We start from the raw sequence: 20,553 nt of genomic DNA, 5'->3' as shown, positions 1-20,553 counted from the left end.
CCAGTACCCCCAACCCCTGTGTTGTTCAAGGGTCAACTGTATTTGTTTATTGAGTGCCACTGGGCTCTTGGTACTGTTCTAGGTCTTGGGACATAGGGGTCTAGTATGAGAAGAAGTATAATAAGACAGCTGCCCTCATGGAGTATGCAAGCCAATAGGGTTATTCAGACCATAAACATGTGACTCTGAAGAAAATAAAACAGAGCAACAGGATGAAGAATGACAGGATAGAAGAGTAAGCACTTTAAAGAGGACTCTCAGAGAAAACCTCTCTGATGTTCCAACAGACTTGAGTAATAAGGAAAAGCCAGCCATACAAAGAGCAGAGGAAAGAGAATTCCAGGCAGAGGAAACAGCCAGAACAAAGGCCCTGAGGTTGGAAGTTAGAAGAAGAGGCAGCAAGAACCGGGGCCTTTTGCTATTAGCCACATTCAGAGCTTTGGAAAGCATATCTGAAATACTTCTTCAAATACTGTGTCTGTGAAATATTTTAACAATTAACAATTCAATGATTCTCATTATTAACTTTGTTCTTAATAACCATGTAAAATGTTCCATCTGAAAAAAGTAGATATTTAAAAAAATTAATTTGAGTATAAACTGACAAATAACAAAAAAGAAATAAAGATGATAGATAATGAGGAATCCAAACTAGGATGAAGGGTTTCAGAGAATCACCTTGAGAAGGGTGGTGGTGAGGGTTGGAAATGAAAGGCTGAAAATCATGTACTATTTATTAATTTAATAAATCTGTCTTGATGTCAATGTAATCGAATGTTGCCACAAAATAACGGTCTCCTGCTGCTACATAAATGTTGAGGCCAAGCTCTGATGCTTATTTTCAAGACAGGAGACATTGATCCTTCACTAATAGAATATTACAAGTTTATTTCTATTATGCTAAGTAACCAAAGTTGATTTCATTGTTTGATTTGAAGGATGTTGGTGCTGTCAGAGTTCAGAATGGTCTGGGGCTGGGAGGCCAAGAGGATGAGTATTTTTTCTTCCCTAATTAGGCATCTTTGGATTTCATTTTAATATAAATCAATAAAAGAAAATTTTAGAGGTACTTAAGTCTCTAGGATCTTTCTTCTGATGCCCCAGAGATTGGGACTATTTGGCACAAGTCTGTTCTCCCCTGGGACCAAGAGAGTCTAGAGCCAGACAGTGAGTGAGCTGGATGGGGGCCCCACCCAGTTGGAAAGGTAACAGGAAAAGTGATGAGAGGAAAAGACAGCTACAACAATAGAAGGAGGAAGTGAAGCCAAAAAAACAAGAGAAGAAGGAAAAGTAGCAGTGAACTACAACAATTCACCAGGAAAGGAAAACCACACAGGAAAAAAAAAAAAAAAACAAAGGGAATTGCAATCTGCTGATTTAGATGCAGCAGATGAATTTTTGACCATTTGCAGAGATAGGGCACTTATTTACAGTGATCAATGAATGGATGGTGATGGGATCCAGTGATCCAGGTCTCCCTCTTCCTAAGCAGAATGTGAATTAAAAAAACAAAGACCTTGGTTTTGGGGTTTTATCTTCCATAGATCACACAGCCACCTAGATCTGGGAAATGTGATTGACATTTCCCAGAGGAATGAACAAGGCCAAGACTGGGAGAAGACACAAACTGACCAATTTAGTCGGAGTAAGGAGAATCCTTACCTCTTTTAAAAATCAGAAAAGAAATAGATTCATGCTACATCATTTCTCCTTTTAATAACCTATAGTGAGCCAAGGGATTCACTTCGCAGTAGTCAAAATGGGGAGAAATGATGTACTTGATAAAGGACAAGGCTATAATAAAGCAGGACGTGGCTTGGTGTTTCTGATTTTATCTAATCAGAGGGTTGGCTTTAAGAACAGAATTCATTGCTGCTTACCATGCTGAAGCCAGATCCCATAAGCCCTGCTCAAGTGGTCCCACCTATATTTAATCCAACCTGAATTCATAGAGAAGTTGCCCTTGCAGAATCATGGTACATGAAAGAGTAAGTGTTAAGGGGAAGGGGTGGTTGGAAGGATGCATGTATCAGATTCCTAAGAGGGCCTGAAGACATAGGCTGTCTGGGTGAGAAATACACTCTTATTATTCAGTAGTCGTATAAGCTAGAGAGAATTACACTCTTCTTATTCAGTAGTTGTATAAACTAGAAAATTTTGCGAATAGTAACACCTACCTCAAATGCTTGTGAAGAGCATTGCGTGAGATACTCTATGTAAAGCACTTAGATAGTACCTGGCACACTACAAGGGCTTGATAAATATTAGTGTTGTTAATACATAAGAAGACTGTGGCATGCTTTGCAAGCACTGAAATTCTTGTATGGTTGAACCATATAATATTGCCAACAGTCAACCATATTTGACTTGCAAAAATAGCAGTCTCGTGTATTTCAATCTAATATGTCCCCACAAAACTTCCCTATTTCTCTCACCTTTTGTCCTTTTGTCAGGGGTTAAGGGAAAATAAAGGAAAGAGGGAAGAGAGAGAGGAAGAACAGGGAAAAGAAGGAATATAGGAAGGTAGGAGTTTACGTGGTAAAGCCCTTTGAAGAACCTTCACAGACTGGAAGCCGAGGTGATGAGATGCAGTCCTGTTCCCCTCAACCACTCTCACAACCCTTTAGTGAACTCTCCAGGTCTTTAGAAAATTCCTGAGACATGGATGTGTCTCCTTGTGCCACACATGATAAATGCTCCTTTAAAATAAAGAAAATGCCCAAACCATAGAATAGAACTGACAGCTCCTAAAAGGACACAGTGCCGAGGCAAAAACAAAGGAAGCAGTACAGGAACGTTGGGGTACAGGGGTAACTCTTCCAGAGGGGTGGGAGAAAGTGCCCAGAGCTGGGTTCTTCCATGACTACCCTTCTCCACAGATGACCCATATCCATCACAAGAGTGAGCTCTTTGTCTGCCACCCTCCTAGAAACTGGACCAGGCTGAAAAGCTAGGGCAAATGGATATAGTGCTCCTGAAGCCTCTAGTTTCTGGGCACCTCCGCATCAAACACAGAATCTAATTAGATTTTTCCAGAGGTCAGTATCCTTGGTCAAAACTCTCCTTAAAAAACTAAAAATACAATTACCATGTGACCCAGCAATCCCACTACTGGGCATACACCCAGAGAAAACCATAATTCAAAAAGACACATGCACCCCAATGTTCACTGCAGCACTATTTACAATAGCCAGGTCATGGAAGCAACCTAAATGCCCATCGACAGACAAATGGATAGAGAAGATGTGGTACATGTATACAATGGAATATTACTCAGCCATAAAAAGGAACGAAATTGGGTCATTTGTAGAGATGTGGATGGATCTAGAGACTGTCATACAGAGTGAAGTAAGTCAGAAAGAGAAAAACAAATATTGTATATTAATGCATATATGTGGAACCTAGAAAAATGGTACAGATGAACTGGTTTGCAGGACAGAAATAGAGACAGATGTAGAGAACAAACGTATGGACACCAAGGTCGGGGGGTGGTGGTGGGATGAACTGGGAGATTGGGATTGACATACATACACTAATATGTATAAAAATGGATAACTAATAAGAACCTGCTGTATAAAAAAATAAATAAAATTTAAAACTTAAACAAAACAAAACAAAACAAAAAACACCTCTCCTTAACATAGCAACAACTTTAGCCCTAGGGAGTGTCCACAGGGTTGGACACATTAAGTTTCTCCTCAAAGAATTAAAATCCCATGAGTGTTACAGGGTAGGAGGTAAGCTCAGAGTAGCAGACCATAAGTCAAAAATGTATTCTTTCTTAACTTTCTTAGCACTGGCCCCCAATACTACAGACAACTTGTCTTAGAAGCTGAGTGAGGCTAATGGGGATTTGCCTTGTAGTAGTCAATGTAGCTCAGCAACATGTGGCAGGGAGATCCTTCTCTCCTCTGCCTCAAAAATTTAGTTCCAAGGAAAAAGACCTGAGGAGTTTAGAAAACTGATGATAATTGGATTATAACATTATTCATCTGATGAGAAATCTGGTTTGTACATGTATAATCTAATGATGATGATGCTAGCAGGTAGTAATTACCACCACAGAGTACTTATATTTATTTGTTTTTATTTTTGTCTGCGTCGGGTCTTAGTTGCGGTGCGCAGGTTCTTCGTCGTGGTGCGCGGGCTTCTCTCTAGTTGTGGCGTGCGGGTTTTCTCTTCTCTAGTTGTGGCGCACAGGCTCCAGGGCGCATATGGGCACTGTAGTTGTGGCACATGGGTTCCAGAACACGTGGGCTCTGTAGTTTGCGGCACGCGGGCTCTAGTTGAGGCGCATGAGCTCAGTAGTTGTGGTGCACGGGCTTAGTTGCTCCATGGCATGTGGGATCTTAGTTCCCTAACCAGGGATCGAATCCACGTCCCCTGCATGGTAAGGCAGATTCTTTACCACTGGACCACCAGAGAAGTCCCCAGAGTACTTAAAAATCTTCGGGAACTTACTGCAATATATAGGATGGAATCCAACTGGTTTCAAAGACTTCTTGAACACCCCAAAATAAAATATTTAAAGTGCCCTCTATATCTTTGGGAAGTATACATGACCCTGATAGGATTGTTTAATTCCTTATGGCTGACTATTGGCAATGACAATATTCAGCACTTGTCTTAAACAGATTTTCAATACTGTTCTTAAACTATTTAAAGGTAAATAAAATACAATTGTGATATATTTTATCTTCCTTTTCTGCCACACTTGGTTAGAAGACCCAGTTATGTTGGAAAATTATGAAAAGCAAATGTAGTGCTATTTTTTTCCCTGCATTTCCACTCCCAACAGAAGGAAATGATACCACCTGGAATGTTGCACAGCCTGCCTCTTGAGACTGGGGCTTTTGTCAACTCCAAGAGTGCAAAGACATCATATTGGCATACCTTAGCAGGTGAAAAACCATTGTGAAGATTTCGGAATGCACTAAAAATATATAGTAATACTTTTGAATAAAGAACACTCTTTGGCATGCTACCTATTACATAACTTTCAACATTTAATGATAAAAATCCAGCCAGTGAACACTGCAACACTTGGAATTTGTTTTGCAAAATGTGCTAAAGTGTGAGAAATTGCCATACACGATAGCCCAGTTTTTTTTTTTTTTCTTAAATTTTTATTCGTCTTCAGCTTATGCACAATTCTTTGGATCAGAATTATTCCAAGTTCCTAAATTTCCAATTCTTGATAGTGTTAAAAAAACTAGGCACTCTAGAGATGGAACTATTTAGAACCAGTAGATTTGCACACTGTCTCTCCTAACCCACTGGTAAGTGTTTATGAATATCTAAATTGGGATTTTAAAAATCCAGGGCAATAGGTTAAGAAAACAGTCATTGCCTCAGATTAACTGATGTTAAACCAATAGCAGTGTGTCAAATAATGTTAATTTGAGGCCCCGTTTCATTTATTATTCTGGTATGAGAGACCATGTTGCATCGTATTATAATTCTGATGACTCTGTTCATTTCACTACTTTGGAACGTGGCATGTGAACATATTTGCGAATATGAGCACGCTGGTCTGTTCTGCTTGGGAGTGAAGTTTCTTTTTCTAAATTTTTTATTTTTATTATTTATTTATGGCTGACTTGGGTGTTCGTTGCTGCATGCGGGCTTTCTCTAGTTGCAGCGAGCAGGGGCTACTCTTTGTTGCAGTGCGCAGGCTTCTCATTGCAGTGGCTTCTCTTGTTGCGGAGCACGGGCTCCAGGCACGCAGGCTTCACTAGTTGTGGCATGCGGGCTCAGTAGCTGTGGCTCGTGGGCTCTAGAGCGCAGGCTCAGTAGTTGTGGTATACGGGCTTCATTTCTCCATGGCATGTAGGATCTTCCTGACCAGGGCTCGAACCCGTGTCCCCTGCGTTGGCAGGCGGATTCTCAACCACTGCTCCACCAGGGAAGTCCTGGGAGTGAAGTTTCATACGGTAGTTTGAGTGACAAACATCTCAGAGCTTGCTCACATTCCTCTGTGGAATAGTCACTTCTAAGAGAAAGAGGTGCGGCTTCGTGGTCTGGGAACAGGACCATCAGCCAGGAACACAGAGTTCTCATCTTGGAACTAGTTCTATTTTCTTCATGGATCAGATCATGCTAATGAATTTTTCTAGGACTCAGTTTACCCAATTTAAAAAGCTGGTCAGGAAAATCTAATTAACTGGGGTATATTCTGCTAAATGACTTCAAATGAAAAGTGATATGAATGTAAGTAGGGAGACGTTATTTTCTTAAACTAAATAGTTCTATAAAACAAATAAATAATAGTATAATTTTGTCCTTTGGAAAAATTACCCCAAACAAGAAAATTCATTTTTATGTGTAAATAGTTTATTTTAATTTTTTAAATAAATATTTTCTACTCTAAATGTTTTTCTTTTCTAAGTTAACATGCTAAGTATTTTATGTGATGCAAATAATTAAATTCATGATTAGCTTCCATTTAAACATAAAGAGGTAGTCTCTTTGTTCTATATAGCAAAGGGAAATCTTTTCTAATGTTCCATGCACTGTAAGAATACAGACATTATTAACCTTAATGTTTTAGAGAAAAAATTAGAATCAAAGGAATGTATAGTCAATCTAGAGCTTGAGCAGGGTGGTATAATAAACTGCCTGTTTTAAAATGATAAGGACTTCCAAGAATAAGATGCAGGTTCCAGAAAGAGAAAATTGTGCATATGTGCCCAAACAAAATGGGAGGGAAAAAAGATCTAATGATTGAGTAATTGTGGTGTTCTATATCTGACAGAATAAAGTTTAGAAAAAATAGATTTCAAATGCAAATATTCTCAGGTGGTCAGTATTCCCCTACCCCAAATCTAGCCCCCCCAAATTAATCAGCCTATTTGAGGTTTAAAAAGCCCCAAAACTTATAAAAAAATTATATTGTGATTCTTTACACTAGGAAGCTTTAAATCTCCTATTTCTTCCTCCTTTTTAAAAATGAAAACAAACAAAACATGGATCTTCAATTCTGTGTCTGGGATCTCAAATTTGGCTCTGAATATGTGTTTCAAATCTCATTAATTACAATATTGGCCCCATGAGATACAGTTGCTGATGCAAAGAACACTCTTTATACTCAAAATAATTTGAACAAGGGCAAAGAAGCATTTTATTTACATGTGTTAACATTAAGAGAAAAATAAAACAGAGATGATGGTTCAGGTAGCTGCTTAGATATTTTAATGATAATTGATTTGATTACTTAAGCTGTAAGGTTACCATGTGGAGGAATAGTCATGTTTTCACTTTGTATATTTGTTGCATGATAACATTCTTGTAAAGGTAACTCTGACATTAACTTGGCAAGTTCTGAACTAAGACCTTTTGGCATTTTATTATTTCCAGATACTAAGACCAAATTGTTTTGAATTCCATACCCCACTGTGCAGATCTATAATTTATTTATTTTTTAAATATCAGAAAATATGCCATTACTCAAGACTCTTCCACGTAACAAATCTGAGTAAAGACCAATCAAACGAATAACTTACAGCTGTAGACAGCAAACAGCCTTTCTTGTTTTCTTTCTTCATTTTCCTTTCTCTTCAGGAAACAGCAAATTAAACCATGACTATTTGTGGTCTTGTACTATAAGAACACATACATTTTCATCCTAAAACAAATTTGTTGGCTCAGTGGGTAGAAAGTAAAGTCCACTGTAAAGATGTCTTAATACCAAAATGGGGAGGGTCATCTGCTTTGTATAGCCACAACATAAATATCTTGCTCTGAGAGATGGTGCCCATTGGCTGTCTTTAAATGGATACTGAAGAGCAGAGTTCAACAGCCCTAGTTACATATAAGAATCACTTGGGGCTTATAAAAAATACAGATGCCTGGGTCCATCTCCAAGGTTTCTGATTTAGTTAGTCTGGGACAAACCAACAAAAACCAACAAAAAAGAAATAAGTTCTCCTAAGGCAATTCTAATGTGCCGTGACTGAGAATCAGAGAGAATCCCAACACCAGTGCAAAGATAATATCGAATTTCTTTTTAGATAATCGTATAAAACCACTCTTGGTTTTAAATGGAAACCTTACCTTATTCTAGGTGTGGGCAGCAGCTGCCAGAGCTCCCTCCTTGACAACATTCTCGAAGCAGCACCTTATAGGGAACATTCTATGGGAGATAGAGCCTGGAGATGCTAATAATTTTCTGGGTTAAAGCTAATGGAAGTAGATAATTGAACAACAAATTACACAGTGCTAACCTTGACGGTAGAGTTTGTAAAGAGTGGCAGCCTAATAACATTTGAGCATTTTGAACAAAAGTTCATCAAGAGAGGTTATTACTCCTTCCAGTTCTTCAGAGCCCATGAATGCCATGTCCCCAACACCAAATCATTGCAGGTCATTGTAAACAGAGAATTTTGAGTAAGGAATGGCAAATTACTTCTCTTGAAAATCAATCAATTTAAGCCACTGTGACTTTTATCACTTTACCTTCACTTCTATTGGCTGAATTTTTATCCTTTTAAAAAAAGCATGCTTATTTTTCTTATATCTTTTATATCAGTCAATCCTCTTTTGTTTTCGTCATCTTTTGTTATCATATTCTATGGCTACTTCATTTAATCCTGTTTCTGTTATTCTTCTTACCTATCTTTTACACTTCACCTTTTCCAATTTTTTTTCCATTTTCCTTAACACCAGTATGGCAGGTCCTTTCTCTTCATTTTTCCCAGTGTTTGATTTATGTCTGGTTGCCAGTACCTTTTCTGATTCTCTCATTTTTACTGACTGCCTTTCCTTAACCTTCTGTTGATGTTTTATTCCTATCACTTGCTGTCAATGCCCACACAAGCCCATTTCTTTCAATTCCATCTATTTCCGTTTCTCCATATACATTTTTATGACCCTACTACAAAAAGCTTAAAGCTGTATGTGCAGAATAGAAAGGTACCTTCCTCCATTTGAATCCTTTCCTCTCCCCTCCCATAGCTGTTCCATGTCTTTTCATCCTTTCCTGATGTTTTCCCCCATCCGACCAACCCCCACTTGCACCACTCTTCCCTTCTCACTCCCTGTTTGATGCCCATCTCTTCTTTTTAACCCTATTTGCACTTTGTCTGATTTTACATCCAAGGATCTCCACGAGATAAAGGATGGAGTTCAACTGGGAACCAGGTTGTGTGTGTTTTAGAAACTTTTGCGCATTTACTGAAATGGGATTAGGGGCTTGGATCCAGAAATACTCTGGGGCAGCCTTTCAGCTCTGGCACATCTTTGCACACCTTGGAGCGCAGCTGGGGCCTATGCTGATGGAAAAGGACAGGGATGTCTTTAAAGGCCTTCTATGGCCCTTTCCACTCCAAAGGTCAGGATGAGTTGGCATTAACGACAAAGGCTGGAAAAGCAGGCCAGGTGGGGATACCTGGAGTCCTTTTCTGCAGCAGATCTGGCAGGGAAGCTGGTGCGTGGTGCGCCGCGGGCCTACGGTCTTAGGGGGACAGGGTGGAGGCCACTGAGTCCTCAGGAGTCACCGGGCCATCTTTGGGAGGCAGGCCCTAGCAGAGTGCTACCCCAGATTGCAGGGCGCGGCCCCAGGGGCCAGGCGACGCCATCCCAGCGGCGCCAAGTGCCGGAGGCTCACTCCCTCCCCGGGAGGGAAGGCGAGTCCCTCCCGCTTGCTTAGCCAGAAGGTCGAGGGAACGGCGCGCGTGTCCCTCGCCAGCCGGCCCTCTGGGAGCAGGGCGGAGGGTGACACCACAGGGAGTAGGGCCGAGGGCGGCAGAGATCAATCCTGGGTACCGGCGCGGGGTCACAGACAGGAGAGGAGCGGGAAAAAGGGGCTGGTGTGGGGGGGGCCCACGGCGGCTGGGGCCGTAGGTCTGCCTGTGTACTCGGCGGGCGCCCAGAAGTCTGGGGCCGCCAAGGCTCCAGCTCCGCCGGCTCCTGCCAGAGACTCCAGGCCGCACTTTCCCCTCCTCCCAGCGCCTTGTCTCCAGTGAGGAGCCGAGCGCGGGCGGCGCGGGGGGAGGGGCGGCGACGGAGAGAACAGCCAGTTGTTTAAAATCCTTCTAGAGCAGTTTCTAATTCCCCCCTTGCGCCGGGGTTCGGAGGGGGGAGGGGGGTAGAAGAGCGGGTGGAGGGAGGAGATCGGAGAGGGAAGGAGGGAGGGAACCCGGGAGGGAGGGAAGGAGGGAGGAGACTGCCGCTTAGGCTGTAGCCGCCGCCGCGCGCTTCGGCAGGCCGGAGGGAGGGGGGAGGCCTGTCAGTCTCATGCGTTGCCTGGGCGAAGGGGGCGGAGCTTTGGCGTGGGGCGGCCAATAGTGGGGGTAGCTGCGTGGGTCGCCATGGGGACGGGGCTGTTCCCGGGGAGGCTGTGATGGGTTGACAGGTGCGTGACAGTGGGAGCTGCTCTCGGCACAAGCATGTACGGCAAAGGCAAGAGTAACAGCAGCGCCGTCCCGTCCGACAGCCAGGCCCGGGAGAAGTAAGTGTCTCCGCTTCTCACCCACCTCCGCCTTCACACGCGCGCACACACACACACGCACGCACTCGCACACTCTCTCGGAGACACACAGACACTCTCCGCCCGGGGAGAGCCTGGGGTGGGCTGGCAGGGGGAGGGGTACGCGAGGTGGGGCATGCGGTGCGGGGAGCGGCTGTTTCCCAGTAGGGGCTCGCGCGGGGCGGGCGGCCCTGGGGTCTGGCGGCAGGAGGGAGCGAGTGTATCGGGGGGCGGCGGCAGTGCTGGTGGCGGGGATTGGAAACTTGTTTGGGTGATTGAGGGAAATAACCCGCGGGTTCATCTTCTCACAAAGTAACTTTAGAGCTGGGGTCCGGGGCTGCGGGGAGCGGAGAGACTACGTGGGTCGTGGGTAGGGGGAGAAAGGGCAGCTGCGTGGAGGAGGGCAAGCGGAGGGAATGTGGGTGTTTGGCGGGGAGGGCAGCGCGAGCGGCCGGCAGCGCGAGGGGCGCCGCGGCGGGGGCTCGGGCGCCGGGACTCGGGGCCGGGTGCGCCGAGTGCGCCGAGCAAGGCGAGGGCGGCGGTGCCGGGCGCGCGGCGGGCGGAAAGCCGGGCGCGGAGCGGCCGAGCGGGGCCCCGCCGGGCGCGGAGACGCGCGCGGGGCGCGGAGGGCGTGTGCGGCCGTGGGTCGGGTGGGCGTCGGGGCTTTCTCCAGCGGGCGGAGGGACGCGGCATTCTCATCCCCGCGCGCCTCGCGGAGCCCGGGCAGGGGGCGCCAGGGGCGCCGCTGAAGTTTGGGAGTCTAAGACCGAGTTCCCTGTGAGGAAAAGTGTGCTGGCGAGAAGCGGGATCTGCTGGGGTAGGCTGGCGTTTCTGCCGCTCTCAGGCGACCCAACTCCGCGGCGGCGGCGGCGGCTGGAGAACTTTTTTTGGAGACTTGCAACCTCCCAAACGTCTGGGGGCCTCGGCGGCCCGGGCGGCGGGCCGGGCGGGGGTCGCGGGGCGCGGAGGGGTAGCCGTGGGAGCCGCGGCGGCCGGCGCGAGGAGGGCGGTCTGCGGCGGGGAGGGGGCAGTGGTCCGAACGGGGACTTGCGGGAAGGGTAGAAGCGTGGATGCGGGGAGGAGTTAGTTGTTTGGTCGGGGTGGCGGGGAGATACAGGTGTTAACTTCGGTGGGAGCCCAGAGGAGGCTGGCGAGAAAAGAGCCCCTCCCGGCCTGGGATGCCACGGTCACGGCAAGCTGCGAGGCAGGGTTGTTTGCTGCTATTCTTATGTACTTGTAACTGTGATTTGCTTGTTACTAACAATGAGAGCGAATAGTGACTGTGACCACTGAGGAAGAACCCCTCTTTTCTGTACAGCAGATCTTACAGTGATTCCCAGTAACAACCTCCACTCTGAGGGTGAAGTGTATCCTTGTCATTGGACGCGCTCTGCCTTTCCTAGGGGTTCAGACTGGGTAAAAGTCTGAGAGCATCTCTCAAAAGCTGCTTTAGTTACCTTGCGCGCGGAAATAGCTGCGTAAATAAAAACCGAACGTGCAAACTACCGAGTTTCCCTCCTAGCTTGAGGCAGTTAGTAGTCGTCTCCTGAAAGTTTCTTGTGCCCTAGGGATGGGAACATTTCCTAATCTTCGTGTTGGCAGCAACACACATAATTCCTATAGGATTTAGGGGAGGCAGGCCTTGATGTGGCAAAACAAAAAAAATTAACGGAGAGGTATTCACCCCCCCCCCCCGAGGTATTTTCTGAGTTATATTCAGGATCTTGTTGCTGTGACAAGGAGTATGTAAAAGGCTTAGCATTATAGCTTGGTTAAGAAACAGCAAGTTACTGGAATTGAAGTTTTGAAATAGCCTAATCTGTGTGCATTTATTATTTGGTTGCAATATATCTGAGAAAATAGAGACATTTAGGGAAGATGTTTTAATGATTACAGAGTATTTGGATTTCACATTTTTGAAAGTGAAGGAATTGAAATGTGTATTGAGGTCTTATTTATTTGGGGAGTGGTTGAATTTGAGAATTAAAATAATTTTGTATTTTACTTGAACTTCCAGGAATGGCTGAATTTAATCTATATTCTGATAACTTTGTAAAAAATTTTTTTAAGTATCTAATACAATAATGAGGAAGTTGAACCTGGTGTGTCTGTAGTCCTTTCCAGCTCTGATTCTGTGATATTGCCATTTTGCTGTCAAATCTACCAAACTGAACACCAAGTAACATCTACTCTTGTAAGCAAAGTGGTGACGGTTCTGCTAGATGGTGCTATTTGATTTAAATATATTTCTTCCATTCATTATAATTGGCAGCAGGAATCCTGGACTGGTTTGCCTTATGAACTAAATACAGGTGAAGAGGCCACTTTTGGAGAATTGACAATGATTGTTCTGGGTTAATTGTCGTTGCATTAATTTCTAGGTGAATGTTGCTTGAATCTAAGACAAACATTGAGATAGATTCTGTTTTATGGGATAGACTTAGTTTCATTTTGCTGGGAGAGTTGATCTGATCACTCATTTTTTCCCTGTATGTGTACTTGGGACTTTAACGGCAGTATTCTACAACAAACAACCTACTAAGTTCTGAAGATAGGAATCTTGAAGTTGTCTTTAAAATGGATGCCCCCAGATTTAAAAAAAAAAAATTTTTTTTAAGGTGGCAGATTTTAAAAGGTACCTGAGTGAAGACAAATGCTCTGTTAGTAAGCAAATCAGAATTGTACTGGCCTTAAAAGTCACAGAACTGTTTTTCAGTAATGAATATGTAAATATTTATTTTACTCTAATAAAAACATTCTGAAAACTGAGTCATTATTAAAAATAATGGCATGCACATAAAATAAAAATATTGGTTTTCTAATCTGTCAAGAAATGTATTTTCCAGTGAGTTCATAGTAAATATCAGACAGACCCTTACCTATATTATATCTTTGCTTTCTCTTTTGTTAAGAAGTCATTATATGAAATACTTGAAATTAATTTGTAGGTTTTGCACAGGTTCTATATTTTCACTATACAGTTCTGAACATAAAAATGGCTGAAGTCAGGTTAATTACTGATTTTGTTGTTTTAAAAGCCAGACAGATCAAGTCTATACAAAAGTTTGGATTAGGTTTAATTATAGAGAGAGTGATTGAAAACCCTTGGAGGGAGGAGGGATGTTTGTGTAGAAATTTAAATTCTGATCCTGTTAGGTCATTTACCCCTTTAGCAGGTTTTCTTTGTAACACTGCACTGTAATCCCAATTGCAATTAGGTAACTGTGGAATTGGTTAATGTCTATCTTCCTCTAAAATGTAAGTTTCTTGAGGGCAAGGGATAATACTGCCAATTTCTTCTCTGAGGTATCCTTGACATTAAGAATAGTGTCTTCAAATGTCAAAAGCATCAAATAGTGTTGAATAAATGAAGATGTTAGACTCAAGGGCATTTTTTCAGTGTGAAATTTTTTTTTTTCAATGACCTCCAAAATAAGAACTTTGGAAGTTTGAGTTCCATATTCTCTAGCCTAGGTGTATTTCAAAAATAACCGACAACAACAAAACAGAAATCATTATTTATTTGTCGTTCTATGTGTCAGTCACTGTGTTCAGCACTTTATATATATTTTCTCTAATTCTCCCAACAATTCTGCAAGGTAGTGATTTTTTTTTCTCCATTAAAGAAATAAGAAAATTCTGAGTAGTTAAGTAACTTTGCCCAGGGTTACACTACTAGCTGGATTTCTAACAAAGATATCTCTGCTTAAAGCCTGTAGTGGAAGATGAAAGATGCATTTTTTTTCACTGTCACAGATTGCTTTCTTGATTTAGGGTAGAATGCTACAGATTTAGGGAACAGCATTACATAATCAGGTATAACAGACTGTAAAGATTGATCAGATATGCAGTTTTAACCATTGGTGCACCGTATGCTTATAAACTCCATTTTAACAGATTACAGATATGTGTGTGGTGTGGGGAAGACAAACCTCAGGAGGGAAAGTTGGAAGCCTAAAATAATGGAAAAGCCTTGTTTCTTGAGATTTTTCCTTCCGGAAATTTGTTTTATCACTTAAGTTTTGAAATTAGACATTGTAGTTGTGAACAATTTCTGTATGAAATGTTGCTGAACTTTAAGCTACTCTGTATGCCACACTGCCACAGAAAGATTAACTGGCACCTGCAAATAGATGAGTTGTGATACTGCTGTTTCTTAAACTAATTTCATCTTTAAAGTTGAGTAATAGCACAGAAAGATGAATCTGCTGTAAAGCAACATTGAACATAAGGTACACATACTGAACAGTGATATTAAGTAAACTTGTCAGAAACTACAGAAATCCAACTGTGCATCTAACCTGGGACTCTGAAAAGTAACTTTGGTTTTTAAACTATGAAAACAACATATACTCATTTTTCAGTGGTTAAAGTCTAAAGATCATTTAAATGCTACTCCATATAGATGATCATGCTTATACATGAAGTAGAATTTAGTCGAATTCTGGTCATTTAGGAAAAACAGTAAGTAAATACTACTCCATATAAAAGAGAGTTTGTAGAGATTAGTATCTACCGGCATTTTTATTAAGTTGCCCCCCTAAAAATGATAAACTTTTCTTCTTCCTTCCTTCCTTTCTGAAGGAAATAAAGTTAAGACAAGTGAAGTAATACAAATCTCTTCAGAAACTTGATTGCATTAATGCAGTTAATGCAATTCAAGATTTCTAAAACTAATGAAGGAATATCTTTATGGGGATGAAATTTTCTATAAGATTAAATTGACTCTTTCCTTCCCAATCCCCAGGATATTTCCTCCAAAATACTGGTATCTAATATGTCATCTTAGCTATAGGAGCTTTTCTTTTGATTGATCTCTTTTCCATTATTTTAGAAGTATCCAAAAAATGATTTTTTGAAGGAACAAACCTGAAGAAAAAAAGCGTAAGATGTTGAGAGTTAAATTTTAGTATTGTTTATCTACAGGTTTATTACTCTTAGAAATAGTATTAGTGTATTTTGAAATGTATTTTTGAAATGTATTTTTTCAGAGCTATGAAAGAAAAAAAATGGAAAGGTTTATTCCCACACTTTAGAGCCAGTTTGCCATATAAAACCAATTCAGGATGAAAAAAAAAGCATCAAGTTTTAGTTGCTTTGCAGTAGTGAAGTAAATGTGTCTTACATCTTCAATTACTACTAGAAAATAGAATTATTTTGTTTTAAAATTGAAACATACTCTGTGGGTGGGGGTTGGAATACCTAGGTTGCCATCTATTAACACTTCACCCCAATAGTTTATAGAGTTAGAAGTAAAATTTGGAAAAAAATTTTGTATTTAGAATGTTCTCTCTTCCATAGAGATCACAACTGTTATATTAATGTTGGGACATAGGATTGAGGATTAATGTACTGGATTTAAAAGACATGAAACTACTTCTTGGAATGTATAATTTAAAATATGTATTGAAAATAATTATAATTTTATTTTGGAATATGTGGGGATATTCTCTACTATTGTGTGTACACTATTGCTTTGACATTGGTATGGAAAATATTTTACTAGTGACATATTGTTGCTTAGTAGTATGTGAGCCTCTGTAAACATGCTAAAATATTAATTTTATTAATAACTTATTGTTTCTCAAAGGAGGGCCTTAAAATAGCATTAAACAATAGAATAGGATATATTTGTCAAAATCTGAAAAGAGTTTGGGATAAAAAATAAGTGGTTATATTTAGATTTTAAACTTTGCTTATCAGATTTCGTATGTATTTTACATATGTAATATCTATTAATGTAAGGTTTTGTTAACATATGTATACGACTAGACTTCACATGACTTATGACTTGCACTCTGAGAGTTATTTGATTACTGTACCAAAACCCTATGTATACTATAAAGAGTGATCTGAAGGATGGTCTACCAAGATTTATATCCTACTTGTTTTCAGTAGTGTTAGAGAAATAGTAGAGGCTATTCTTCCCCAAACTGTGTATCTTAGTCACTGTGTGAGATGTTGAAAAATAAGCAGAAAAATGTTCCATCCAGGGAAGAATAGAGTTTTTCCAGATAACTTTTAATAGCCCTACAAGTTGCTCAAATTTATGGTTGGTCATAATGAGTAACTGGTAATTTTTGTCACAGAAGGTTGATAGTTAAAGATTTTTGAAAAGTGGAACTAATAATGTTTTTGTAATATTAACAGAACCAGAAATTTATCTGGGCTCATAAGAGCCTGGGCATTTCCAATACAGTGAAGGATTTAATATTTGTTCTTTGTTCATCTTTAAAAGAGACAATTTAGTTGGTTTCACTTCTTTAGTAATGACAAAACTACCCTCATATTTCACTTTAAGAATTTTGATTATTCTATTTCATGTAGGGCCCATACAGTTTTCCGACAGTAATGAGCCATCATAACATTTTAAATCGCAATTCAGCTGGAGTGAGCTTGAACCAATGACCTAGCAATTTCTTATTTTTGATCTTCTGTATTAATTTTGCTTCATGGCATATCAAACAAGTAGTTGAGCACAGAAAAAATTGTAGAAACTGAAGTATAACACTTCATTTTTTTTTCTTTTTTAAAAGAATTTTAAAATAACTATAATATAGTTTTAGTTACTAAAATATTTAAAATTTTTAATTAGTATAATCTAAGCAATATTAAAATACTGATGAAATATTTGTGAAGGTAAGTAGATGAAAATTTTTATGAGGCTCTGTCCGTGTCTAAGTTAAGGGAGGAGTTGATGCTAAAAACAGGGTCTCACCTGAAATTAATGATTATTTTTCGTCAATGATCTGATATTTGCCTTGATTCTTCTTTTTACCTACTTCAAACTTGAGAACAAAACCAAAAGCTTCTTTACTGATGGAAGAAAGCGAGGTAAATGAATTATTTTATTAAAAATGATTTTATTTAAACAGGATTAAAATGAATGTTTTCTGTAAAGTAACAAAATCCTAAATACTACATAAAGAGCTTGTGGAGTTTTGTCGTAGTAAGTTTAATGTTTAATAGTAACAATAACAGCAAATACTGTCGTTTGAGTATTTTGTTTCTGTTTGGCACTTTACTTGCATTGTCTCATTTAATCCCCTCAAGAATCCACTAGACTGTAGGTACTATTTTCTGTTAATGTTACAGAAGAAACAGAGGCTTAAGAGTTTATTGTGCTTTGGGGGGCAGGTATCAAAACAGGAGATAGAAAATGGCTTAATTGATCAGGGCTTTAAAATCTCAGAAAATGGCTTAATTGATCAGGGCTTAAAAATCTCACATAACAGGATGTCTGGAAGGAGGTAGTTTCAGAGTTGATTCAGGGAATCAAGAACACCAAGAGATAAGCTCCTCTGCCATCGTCATGGTTTCCCTCTCATGAATGCAGCATCCCTGCATCAGGTTCCCAGTATCACTTTGTCACACAACCAAGTATGAAGGCAGGAAAAAGGGCAAGGTTTTTCCTTTATGTCTCGTTAATCAGAGAGAAAACCTTTTCTGGAGGTGCTTAGCAGATATCTTCTTTTGCCTTATTGAAGAAAACTGTAAAATTCCTCTCCTAAACCAGTTACTGGCAAAGGTAATGGAATTACCATAATTGGCTTAAATCAGTCATCCTGTGGGCTGGAAATATTTCTCCTTTGTACCTGACTACCTAAACAGAACTGGAGGTCTTTGGCAAGGAAGATGTATCTTGAGGATATGGAGAGAATAAAGTGGGTCCTTGCCTTATGGAACTTACTTTCAAGTTTGAAGGGGAAACATATAATAATAAATGAGTAAATAAATATAGTAGGCAATTTCAGGTAGTCATAAGTGCTAAAAAATAATAAAGTAGTGTGGCGTAATAATAGAGAGTGACTGGGAGGCTACATTAGATTGGGTGGTCAGGGAAAGGTTCCTAGAGGATACGTTTAAGCAGAAACCTGAGTAATATTGAAAGAATCAGTCATGAGTAGGTTTGGGGTTAAGAGCATTTTAGACAGGTCTAAACTGCCATTGAGGTAACCTCTCAGCATCGGCATAATTGCTCAAGGATATGTAGAATATGAGTCAGAATTGGGATGAAGCTGTACCTTCGAGAGCCTGGTTTTGGTTTTTATTGAGGAATTGGGTGGTGGGTTTAGTTTATCTGGGTTTTCCTAAATAATAAGGTTGCATATCTCTTATCTTCTAAACCCTAGGGATACAGTTGTTCCTAATGAGGAGAGTGGAACATATGGCCTTTATAATAATGTTGATGGTAGAAATAGCTAAGATTTATTAAATACTTAAAGCCTGTTGGGTTGACAAAGGATGGTACAACTGGCTAATTATTTCTCATAAATTTCCCAGATTGGATTAGACCCCCTTACTCTGTGCTTCATAGCAACCTCTACTTTTCCTTTTTCACATCTGTCACAAATTTATGGATTATTTGTGTGATGTTTAATGTCTCATTTTCTGGTTAGATTGGGAGTTCCCTGACGAGAAGAACCATGGTTGTCTTCACCAGTGTAGTCTCACTGCTTAGCACAGTGCTTGGAGTTCTGATTAGATATTTGTGGAATAAATGGATCAAGGATGTAACCTGTTATAAATATATCACAACAGGATATCACTATATCTAGCTCATTTTCTCCCCAAATATTTCTAATATTTAGTATCAGGATTAATATGTAATTCCTAAAGAAGAGTTTTCTATAATATAGGCATTTAGTAGTAGTGTCTGTGGCTTTCAGGACTACAGGAGATTACCTAGTTGTATTAGTATGAAATGTGTGTATATTTTTAATATGAATTTTTGATAGAATAATCTTTTTTGTGTTTCAGCAAATTTAATAATATAAATGGAATCATACTTTAGAGTTTCAGGGTATTTTAATATGCTTTATTTAAATCTCTCGATAATTCTGTGAGGTAGGTGATAATTCCCATTGACTGTAGAGATTTGTACATGGAGATTGACTTACCCAACTAAGGTAATACAGATAATATGTGGCAGAGCTTAGTCATATTTAGATTTTTTTTGGTTCCAAGGTTAGTGTTTCTTTCATTATACTACAGCTGCCTCTTTTACAATAAGAGATTCATACATATTTTAAGAAGGCTTAGGTATGGATTTGATGCAACAGAGAATCATGGACTAGAAGACAGTTAAAAGTTTATGTCAATACTTGAATGAAGGTTTAGGCTAATTTTGGTTGATGAACTCTATTCTTTTGCCAGTTAGCTTCAATTTGGAGAGTTGGGGTAGTGGTTTTTTTCCCTTTGTGCCTCTCTCCAATAAAGGAGAGAAAGCTTCTTGATATGGATTATTGATAGAACATTGGTTTTTTATTTTTATGGTGGTAAAATATATATAACATAAAATTTACCAAAATGTTAACCATTTTTAGGTGTACGTTTCAGTGGCGTTAAGTACATTCACATTGTTATGCAACCATCACCACCATCCCTCTCTAGAACTTTTTTATCTTCCCAAACTGAAGCGCTGTACCCATTAAATAATAACTCCCCATTTCCCCTTTCCCCCAGCCCCTCCACCTTTCTGTTTTCTGTAACAATGAATTTGACTGTTCTAGATACTTTGTATAAGTGTAATTATGCAATATTTGTCTTTTTGTGTCTGGCTTTTTTTCTTGCTTAATCACTTCAACAACTTCATAAAGTTGATATAAGCCCCATTTTACATAGGGGGAAACTGAGTCTCAGTGAGGTTATATACCTTGTCCAAGGCCGTGTAGTAAATTGCATAGTAGGGATTCAAACCCAGGTTTCTGACTCCACTACCCATTGTAAACATCTTGCCTCACTGTGTTTCATTGCTTCATACGGGGGAAAAAAATAATGGGAGCTGTGAGGGTGGTGAGTGGGAGGGGACTGCGTGGATAGTTCTCTTTACACATATCCACCATTTTTACTTGGGGTTGGATGCACTCAAGAAGAGAGAGGTTAAGGAAAAAGGTTAAAGAAAACATTTTACAGTTGCTAAGAAGGTGGGCAGAATTACAGCTACCCAGAGTGTTCCACAAATAGCTCCAAATTCTTTAGCTGGTATCTGAGATTTAGCAACATGGATGTAATGCTTGTCAGAGAGGAAGATGCCAGTTAAGAACTCAGGTTATAATTTCAGGTGGAGCTGTTTCTCCATTCTTCTT

General features: G+C 40.3%; 1 protein-coding gene across 10 annotated transcripts in view; it reads left to right on the top strand.

Moving 5' to 3' along the window:
* The first annotated feature begins 10,232 nt into the window (after positions 1-10,232).
* The window catches only part of SSBP2 (single stranded DNA binding protein 2), a 298,141-nt gene continuing 287,820 nt past the window's right edge, over positions 10,233-20,553 (top strand). Inside the window, exon 1 of one of the 10 annotated variants that reach the window (XM_073802267.1) lies at positions 10,233-10,447. Coding sequence is in view for 6 of the 10 variants with exons in the window: in XM_073802264.1 (XP_073658365.1) it covers positions 10,386-10,447 (62 nt within the window). In the remaining 4 variants the exon portion in view is untranslated. Of the gene's footprint in view, positions 10,448-11,141; positions 11,283-17,221; positions 17,300-20,553 lie in introns of those variants that run through there. The other 9 variants (XM_073802264.1, XM_073802263.1, XM_033852980.2 and 6 more) reach the window with 9 other exon arrangements.

The sequence above is a fragment of the Tursiops truncatus genome, chromosome 3, assembly GCF_011762595.2.
Source record: "Tursiops truncatus isolate mTurTru1 chromosome 3, mTurTru1.mat.Y, whole genome shotgun sequence".
In the NCBI taxonomy this organism is placed as follows: Eukaryota; Metazoa; Chordata; class Mammalia; order Artiodactyla; family Delphinidae; genus Tursiops; species Tursiops truncatus.
The sequence above is the reverse complement of the archived record's forward strand: the minus strand, read 5'-3'. Positions and strand labels throughout refer to the sequence as shown.